Here is a 9,361-nt window from a genome sequence, read left to right as displayed (position 1 = left end):
GCCCCATGCATTTTCTCATCCAATAGGGACAGAGAGATTAAAAACCTGCATCACTTGTTCAACTAAATAAGAGCTCTCAATTTCAATATGGTCCATTGGTCATATTTCAAAAGAAACACTGTTTAAACGGGAACTTGACTTACGCAGTGGTTCCCAAACTTTTTAGCTCAAGACCCAAAAGAGATAATAGACTTTGCCCGGTACCCAAACTAGTGAAAATAGCAGATCTACAAGCTCACAACTACTTCTTAAACATTGTTTTTTCAAATGTATGGATTTTTTATTTATTTATTAGCCTATTCATGAAATTATTTTGAAAATCATTGTGTTTGTTTTTAATTCATGAAAAATGTTGCTTTTTTAAATAGGATAGACCTACATATGTTTTGAAGTTTACTCGGGACCCATAAAAATGTGTCCACGACCTACAAATGGGTCCCGACCCAGTGTTTAGGAAACAGTGGTCTAACGTGCCTTTTCATTCACATATTACTATATTGCTACTATCTGTATTAGGGGGGGGATTACTCATTGATTTGCGCAGGATATATCAAACCACAATTGGGACTAAGTGCTTTTTGAAGGTGTTGCGGGACGCATCACCTGTTCCTCTTGGACCGGTGCACATGTCCTAGCCTAGGGGTGTATAATTTGGGATGTATAATTGGTCTTTGGGTAGATCTTTCAAAAGAAGGAGTTCAGAGGGAGAAGACCTGCCCTTAGATGGCTGGCCCTTTGTGATGCGGTGTTCCGCAGTAAAGCCACTGTGTGTAACGCTGTGTAATTTCATCCACGCCGCAGTCTCTCACTTCACACAGCGCTGATACCTTTAGCCTCCCCCCTTTCCTTTGTATCAATTGGTCGGAGTTCGAGGCTATTGTCACCGCTGGCTTCTTTTATATCTGCGCTGCACTGGTTGATCGGCAAAAATCTCACGATCAGCCTCTCAGTCGGGATCCAGAGGCACCGGAGGAGTTTGTTTGTCCCGCAGTCAGTGGCTGACTTGTGTTTTTTGGAGAGGATCGCGTTGGGGACTCTAATGAAATGCCCTCTGGACAGGACGCACTATAAGGCAACCCACGCCGCTCCTGTCACGCACCGCGTCGTCGGTTCTTTCACCGGCTCGCATCGGATGATCGGATGATCTTTTTGATCGGATGATCCTTTTGTATTGAACTCTACTTTCTGTGCTCTTATTTTTTTCAATCAATCAATCAATCAATCAATCAGCCAATCAAAGGATAGCCCGGAGCTAACGGGACGTGATCGAGGAGAGAGCCTCCGGATGCTTATGGACGGCTGACGGGACGACAGTTTAATGGGACCCCGACCAGAGGCACCATCATCCTCATCTCTCACTTTTCTCTCCGGAATCGTGCGCTCCCCGGCCATGCCATCACAATGCTAGTAATACCGCTGCTGTTCGTGTTGCTCAACCTGCTGGAGCCCAGCGAGCCCACGAGGGCGTCCTCCTCCTCCTCGTCCCGGGGTCCTCCGTGTGCCCGGGGGTCCCGGGGCCAACACCAGACCTCCTGCGACCCCCGGCATCGGAGAGACGCGGGGGGACGCGGGGGAGTGTACGAGCACCTCGGGGGCGCGCCGAGGCGCAGAAAGCTCTACTGCGCGACGAAATACCATCTTCAGATCCATCCTAACGGGAAAATAGACGGATCCCTGGAGGAAAACAACCCATATAGTGAGTAGGCTTTAGGCTACTTGATTTAATTACTGCCAGCAGGGAGTACTACGCGGGGAAATCACAACAGTTCAAGAAAATAGTTTGCATCAAGAGTTATTAACTTTTTTTTTAAATAACAGGGGGTTCTACTATGTTCATGTCTAAACAGAATAAAGTTTGAAAATGACTGATTGCGTTGTTCAAAGCGGTTAAAAGGTGGAACATGTGAAGAATACATTAATAAATAAACAAACCAAACCAAACTAAGTGTTTTAAAAAAGTGCGATAGCCTACTTTGATCCAAATCGATCAACGTCACGTTATATTTAAAATTCAAATGATCAAACCAAATTTGTGTGTAGGCTATAATTTTAAGTGGCTGTAGAGACACAACGATTATTTCTGTTACTTTGGCCGTTTGATATAATCTATAACTCAGTAGTTCACAAACTTTGTATATATTTACCCGCGGACCCCATTCTGAAAATATGTTGTGCCAGGGACCCCCAGAAGCAAAGATTTATATTTTTAAAAAAATGATAAAAAAATGTTCACTAATGTTCAAGAGTTTTGAAAAATTGCAGATCTACAAGCTCATAGCATGGTACGAAGTGACACGCTATGAGCTTTTTTTGAATAGCCAAAGTATCAAAGGTTAAAGTGGTTGAAATGATCGTGATGCTACATTAACCAATTTTGCTGGGGACCCCTGGAACCTCCCCAATGACCCCGGACCCCACTTTGAGAACCAATGATCTAACTGAACCGTTTGATCGACTGTCTTTGATTTGAGCGCCGTTAGTTTTACAGAGGCTGCGTTCTTGTAATCATTTTGTGAATGTCCTTTGCTCCATGCTTAGCCTAACGCACTGCTTCTCAAAGTGGGGTCCAGGGACCCCCAGAGTCATTGAAGGGGTTCCAGGGGGTCCCCACCCAGCAAAACGAGGAACAGTTTAGCGCTCTATTTTCTTTCTCGGCTTTATTTTCGAAAGATATTGACAAATGCTCTGTTATGGGTGGAATAACAGAGCAGTGGTGGAAAGTAACTAAGTACATTTACTCAAGTACAGGTTTGAGGTACTTTTACTTTACTGGAGTATTTCAATTTTTGTATACATTTACTTCTACTCCACTACATCTCAGTGGCAAATATTGTAGGCTACTTTTACTAATTATTTGAAAACTTTAGTTACTAGTTACTTATAGATTTTGATTACAAAACATACTGTAACCACTTCAGCCCTATATTTTTGGCCATTTGAAAATAGCCGATCTACAAGCTCACAATGCGTCACCATGATTGTGAGCTTGTAGATCAGCTATTTTCAAAATATTATATATATGTGATTCTATAATGAGTTTTGGTACTTCAAGTATACTGTGATACCAACCAATACTTTTGTACTTTTACTCAAGTACATTTTGAATTCCAGACTTTTACTTGTAACAGAGTATTTCTACGTTGCAGTATTGATACTTTTACTCAAGTAAAACATTTGAGTACTTTTTTCCACCACCGATTATGGGGGTCCCTGGCACAACATATTTCCAGAGGGGGCCAAACATGGACTAGCCTATACATATCAATTTGGGGGTCCTTGAGATGAAAATGTTAGAGAGCAGTGACTTCATGTTGTTTATTCAAACAGCGCCAGTCATTTACCAGGCGATAGAAGTCCAATTAGCGCGAGCAAACAAGGATCTGCCATTCATCTCCATATGAACGGAAGATTTAACAGACCTCAGCCTCACAATGGATCCTAACGGATGTATTTATCTAATCAGTAGAAGATTAGGGCTTTTAGAAGCCACTGAATAGAAGACTGATGAATCGAGGAGCGTTACAAAGCAAATAAACACCCTGGACCCAATGAGAAGCTCGTGCAAGTCTAAATCTAATCGACCTTTCATTTAATTAGGCCCATATATATATATATATATATATATATATATATAGTGGTGTAAAGTAACTGAGTACATTTACTCAAGTACTGTACTTAAGTACAGTTTTGAGGTATTTTTACTTTACTGGAGTATTTACAATTTTCAGTACTTTTACTTCTACTCCACTACATCTCAGAGGCAAATATTGTACCTTTACACTACAATTATTTGAAAACTTAACTTACTAGTTACTTTGCACATTTTGATTATTATTACAAAACATACAGTAACCACTTCGGCCCTATATACATTTCGACAACACACACACACACACACGTGTGTAACTGTGCCTAACTGTGTGTTTGCTTCAATTAAAGGTATCATGGAGATCACAGCAGTGGACGTGGGTGTCGTGGCCATAAAGGGACTATTTTCCGGTAGATACTTGGCCATGAACGATAAAGGACGTCTATATGCTTCGGTAAGTACAGGTTTACGTCACACACTTGAACTTGTTGTAGCCTAAATGTGATTTACCGAAAGGGACCCAGGTGTGAAGAGGACGTTACAAATGACGTCATAGCAAGTGCATGGAGATTTAATTTTAAAGGGCTGTGATGTTTATCTTTGCATTAGGCTATACTAAGTGCTCATAACTACTTTATTTTGTGGCAATTTCACATTGTGGCTGATCATGGACTGATGGGGGTTGCATGGACAGGTGTGTGTGTGTGTGTGTGTGTGTGTGTGTGTGTGTGTGTGTGTGTGTGTGTGTGTGTGTGTGTGTGTGTGTGTGTGTGTGTGTGTGTGTGTGTGTGTGTGTGTGTGTGTGTGTGTGTGTGTGTGTGCGTGTGTGCGTGCGTGTGTGTGTGTGCGTGCGTGTGTGTAGGGAAAATACAATGAATCTCCATTATATCCACAATGTAAATGTATTTAATCTCTTAAAAACAGTTGACTGGAGTCACCCATGACTCTATGCTCTCCTGTTTTCACTTTACACAAAAAATCTTAGCTGAAAATAGCCCCAATGTTAGCCTCAGATTAGGGAAGCTAGGGTTCATGTGGTTAATTTGACATTTCTCAAAGAGGAATGTCTGTCTAAGCGATCTGCTCATCCTCTTCCTCATCATCTTCCTCCTTCCAGGAGGTATTCAACAAAGAATGCGAGTTCGTGGAGCGGATCCACGAGCTGGGCTACAACACGTACGCGTCGCGCCACCACTCCACCGAGCAGCCCGCCCCGCCCGGAGGAGGCGGCGGCAGGCGGCGCGCCAGCGCCAAACGCCAGTGGTACGTGTCCATCAACGGGAAAGGCCGGCCGCGGCGAGGGTTCAAAACCCGCAGCACGGACAAGGCCTCTCTCTTCCTGCCCCGCGTTCTGTCGAACAAGGGCCACGACATGGTGAGGAGGTGGAGGGACAGTCAGAAAGCCCCCGGTGGGGGGCCACAGCCGCACCACCTCCAGCACGCCGGCCGCGGCGAGCGCAGGAGACGTAGGCACCGTGCCAGGAAAGGCCACCGCACGCGGCCGGAGGACTGAGAGGCGAATTGAGACGCCTATGGGACGATACACAGGGACCAGGATGGCAAACATGGACCCCCCCGGTACACAGCACGTATTGGACTGACCCATCGGTTGGATGGGATTATACTGTACCTCCGGATCAGAGGTTGAGAACTCTCCACAAAGTATGGGGGCAAATATGAAGTGCAAAGCTTCCACTGACAGAGGGTGATAGGACACTTTGATGGCAATGTATTTGTTTTACACACACACACACACACACACACACGCACACACGCACACACACACACACACACACACACACACACACACACACACACACACACACACACACACACACACACACACACACACACACACAAGCACTGATGTGACCAAAGACCCAAAGTCAAGTCAGCTGTGTAATCTCTTGGACTGCCTGACTGAGTTCTCAATAGAGACACAAGAGTCTCGTTCAATCTGTGGATTACTTTGACACTCTGGAAACAATGGGATTTATAGGTCAAAATCACTACTGACTGGGTTCTCCAAAAATGCTGTTATTTTGTTATCAAGGGGTTAACCACTTAAACCCTATATACTTAGTTAACCGGGGTCCCCCATGGCTCTATACTAGATCCTATTATTTCCCTCTACACCAAAAATCTCTTCGCCGAAATGAGCCGATCTGTAATCTCACAACGCTGTGCGCTGCAAGCTTATAGATCGGCTGATTTCGACAGATGTTGTTGTTAAACATGGCTGATAACTTCGAATACATTTGTTGTCATGACACTCCCTGCGAGCAGTCATCTTCAGTGTCACTTTTCAAATGGTGGATATCTCATGTTGCAGCCAGAGCTGTGATCTTTTAAATTGGTACAATCTATGTATATAGTATATAGTATATGTGTGTACAACGACTTTATTGTAGTTCATGTGTAACAAGCTTAAATGACAGATAGAATATAACATTTTGGATATTGTCTCAAGTGCTTACACACATACGCGATCAAATCCTCAGTGTTTAATCGAACTCTGAGAGTGTAAAAACTGACCCAAAATGGACTCTTTGGGGTAAATCTTTTACACTGTCAGTGTTAAATGACCACTGATGAGTTTTGCTGTGCAGGAGGGAGTACGGCGTGAGTTAGGGGAGAAAAAAGAACATTCAACAAATAAGGGACATTTACACAGCAGAGCACTTTGTAAAGAAACTAAGTTTAACATTAAAGAACCGTAGAGAGAGATAACTCTATGGGAGCAGATGTATTTTTTAAGACATACGTAAGATGTGATAGCCTACTGTCTGCAAAACTTTGAGAAGTACTTTGTATATTTACTAATGATATGAATATTTATTTGGTACTTGTTTTTGTTTTTTAAGTTATTGATGAGATTGTTTCTGCATTTTATCAATGTTGTCATTTGTCAAGAGTTTTGCCTAATTTATGCTCCGCCGAATGACGGCGCCGCACGTCAAAGACAGGCACCCTACAAGCTCACAAGGTGTCACTTCCGTGACGTCTACTTTCAGCATGTGCCACCACCGCCGTGCGAGGAAGTATGAATCAGGCTTTTTCTTTCATTCTATTATAAACATCAGACCCCATGGTACCTCCATGGTACCACCATGGTACCCGCTATTAAACCCCATGGCAACCACTACTAAGCAGACACCCACTGGCTCATATTTCTGATGCCTCCCTGACTCATATATTTATTTATTCAATCCATACAACTGAATAGAGCGGCGGTTCCCAAAAATGTTCACAGCCAAAAGTTTAAGACTGAATGACATGGATATTTTCCCCCACCCTTTTTTTTTTAAGGCAACAACAGAATTGATTGAAAGACTTCTTTTCATGCTATTGTAGAGATGTGAAACTGTTGGACAGGGAAACAACTGTATACATGAGCTATGGACTCTTTGGGAAACCTGAGCCGTTGTGTTTCAGTGAGACCACTTCCCCGACCACATCTGAAGAGAAGCGCTCACATTATTTACAAAGCAGGATTAACATAACCTATTTAATTTGCATGTGTACCTATTTAAATTAGAAAAGTTCCGGATAAATTCAGGCACCATGTAATAACATGTAAGCAAGCTTAAACTTCCCCAGCAATGAATGTCATATAAAGTTCTGAAATAAGATAAGACTCACTTGAGTAATAAAACGGTGGTACAGCAACGATAGGCAAGTAGCAGACAAGTTAGGAGAAGTTATGGCATAATGATATCATCACTTTATGACACCCTGCCTCATAACTGATCAGTATGGGTTGGTGTCAACTAAGAACCTTTATGTTGCTCCATCAAACAACCACCACGATTCTTAAATTTCCCCCCAAAATAGCAGATTTCGGTCTTAGCAAAAGTTTAGAATATAGGTCTGTTTCACGACCCTCACTACACTAAATATACAACTCCCAAATAAGAGTTATACCTCTAACCCTTTACTATTCTTGTCAAAGAATAGCCACTGTCAATAGAGTCATGCAGGAGCATTGATTAAGAATGACAATATAGAGGACTGTCTTTATTCTATATTTGTATACCATGCCCTCTGTCATGTGGACTATGCTATAAATGATGTACTAGTGCTTGAAACAGTTTCTCTCTCTCTCTCTCTCTCTCTCTCTCTCTCTCTCTCTGTCCCCCCTGGTTTGCCTACATTATAACTTCCTCTTTGGTGTAGAACACTTGGAAACATTGTTGTACAGTGAACCTACCTACTGCGGGAACTGTGCAGTAGATAACAATAAAGACAGCAGCCGATGCAACGTTTATCGAAACACATATTTGTACTCTTCTTTTGGGATGCGCAGTTTTGCAGGGTTTTAAGTTATAAGAGAGAGAGAGAGAGAGAGAGAGAGAGAGAGCGGGGTCTTCTGTGTGTGGCTGGCTACCATCTATAGGTAGCGGAATATAAAGCCTTGTCATTCTATACCTGCGGGCTGGGGAGGCTTCCTGCCCGTGACAATAGCTCCTCCCGAGGGGCGCCTGGGAAGCGATGCCGCTTGAGACCGCTGGGCTCTTTATCTGAAACAGCCACCAAAGCCGCGGTGCCGATAAACAAGGCAGGCCCTCCTGAAAGCAGAAACTGTCATAGAAAGTGTAACACGTTGCTATAGTTTGTTATGAATGCCAAAATCTAATATTACTCAACTGGAATGCGGAGGCCTTCGTGGGACGTGATGACCCTCCGTGTGTGTCACCCTGTGGTCCCTGTCGACCCCCACCTCGCCGGACACTTTTGTTTCATCTGATTATTGTATATCTTATTGTTTACTTTACTAACTGACTTGAGTTTTTAATCATCGGGTGGATCTCTTCCTACAGGCTCTTACAGCACAAGCAGGTGCGTTGAGCCTTCCTGAGCCGTTTGCCCTACTAAGAATAATCTTCCTGGTGAAACCTACATTCATGTGCGATATCCGCCTTACCCTCGCAGATCAGTGATAAGAATTCCCCCGGAGAGCTTTTTTTTGCCATGAATTATATAATGACTCTATAGCTGTGACCCTATCTCTCAGAAAGGGAAATGGGAAATGGAGAGATGGGAGCTGGGACCGCTGCCTGGATCGGTTTCAGCTCAACGTCAATAGGTCGGGCCCGGCTGTGACACAATTTTGTCTCTGTTGGGTTCTTTTCCCTTTACAAGCGACTCTTTGGGTAACAAGGAAGTGTATATTCATTTCGTGTAAGACAAAAAGATGTTTAGATATTAAAACCACTGGCTCAATAGCCAGTCATAAAAGGGGCAATTATGAAATACCACGTTGAATGAGATAACGTGTTGTTTAGACAGAGATGGGTGGATGTTTACCTGACATCCTGGTTACTTTGAGGCACTTCACTGTTTTCTTTACATTATATTTACATGGCCATTCACCCTGTACTTTGTTGACTAGGGTTCATGTCATTTAGCTAGTCTGATCATACAATTTATATGTCACGGATAATTGTATGAATGTGGATAGATGTATCTGGTAAAACAATTTAAACCTGCACTTCTTTTTTTTACCAACCTGTGCAACCTTAGTGTGAACTAAGGTTGAACACAATTCACACTAATGACTTTGGTAACTTTGATTTGAACCCTTTGTTTACAACGTATAGAAACTCTACAAGATTGTTCCCCCTTGATATATTTCTCTGTGTGGATCCATGGAGCGTCTATTCAATGTGCTGTAAGTGATATTTTGTGGTTAAAATGAGACATTATTTTTTGTAGTTAAAGCTCTATATTCAGATAGTAATCATTGCTGTACAGTGTTTTCTCACAGTAACA

At 42.8% G+C, this 9,361-nt stretch overlaps 1 protein-coding gene across 1 annotated transcript; it reads left to right on the top strand.

Annotated features, from left to right (window-relative positions):
- The first annotated feature begins 942 nt into the window (after positions 1–942).
- fgf3 (fibroblast growth factor 3) lies at positions 943–7,718 on the top strand. Its single transcript, XM_080426361.1, has 3 exons — positions 943–1,696; positions 3,940–4,043; positions 4,707–7,718. The coding sequence occupies exons 1-3, from the start codon at positions 1,402–1,404 to the stop codon at positions 5,100–5,102; spliced, it is 795 nt and encodes a 264-aa protein (XP_080282487.1). The 5' UTR covers positions 943–1,401; the 3' UTR covers positions 5,103–7,718.
- Positions 7,719–9,361: the final 1,643 nt, after the last annotated feature.

This window comes from Gymnoscopelus braueri (assembly GCF_963280865.1).
Source record: "Gymnoscopelus braueri genome assembly, chromosome: 1".
Taxonomy (NCBI): domain Eukaryota; kingdom Metazoa; phylum Chordata; class Actinopteri; order Myctophiformes; family Myctophidae; genus Gymnoscopelus; species Gymnoscopelus braueri.
The sequence above is the reverse complement of the archived record's forward strand: the minus strand, read 5'-3'. Positions and strand labels throughout refer to the sequence as shown.

What these genes read in the sequence shown, in the direction of transcription:
- fgf3 (XM_080426361.1), top strand. Translation starts at nt 1,402, where the DNA reads ATGCTAGTAATACCGCTGCTGTTCGTGTTGCTCAACCTGCTGGAGCCC. An exon ending in GGAGGAAAACAACCCATATA is followed by an intron (nt 1,697 to 3,939) that starts GTGAGTAGGCTT and finishes CTTCAATTAAAG; the next exon opens with GTATCATGGAGATCACAGCA. An exon ending in AAGGACGTCTATATGCTTCG is followed by an intron (nt 4,044 to 4,706) that starts GTAAGTACAGGT and finishes TCCTCCTTCCAG; the next exon opens with GAGGTATTCAACAAAGAATG.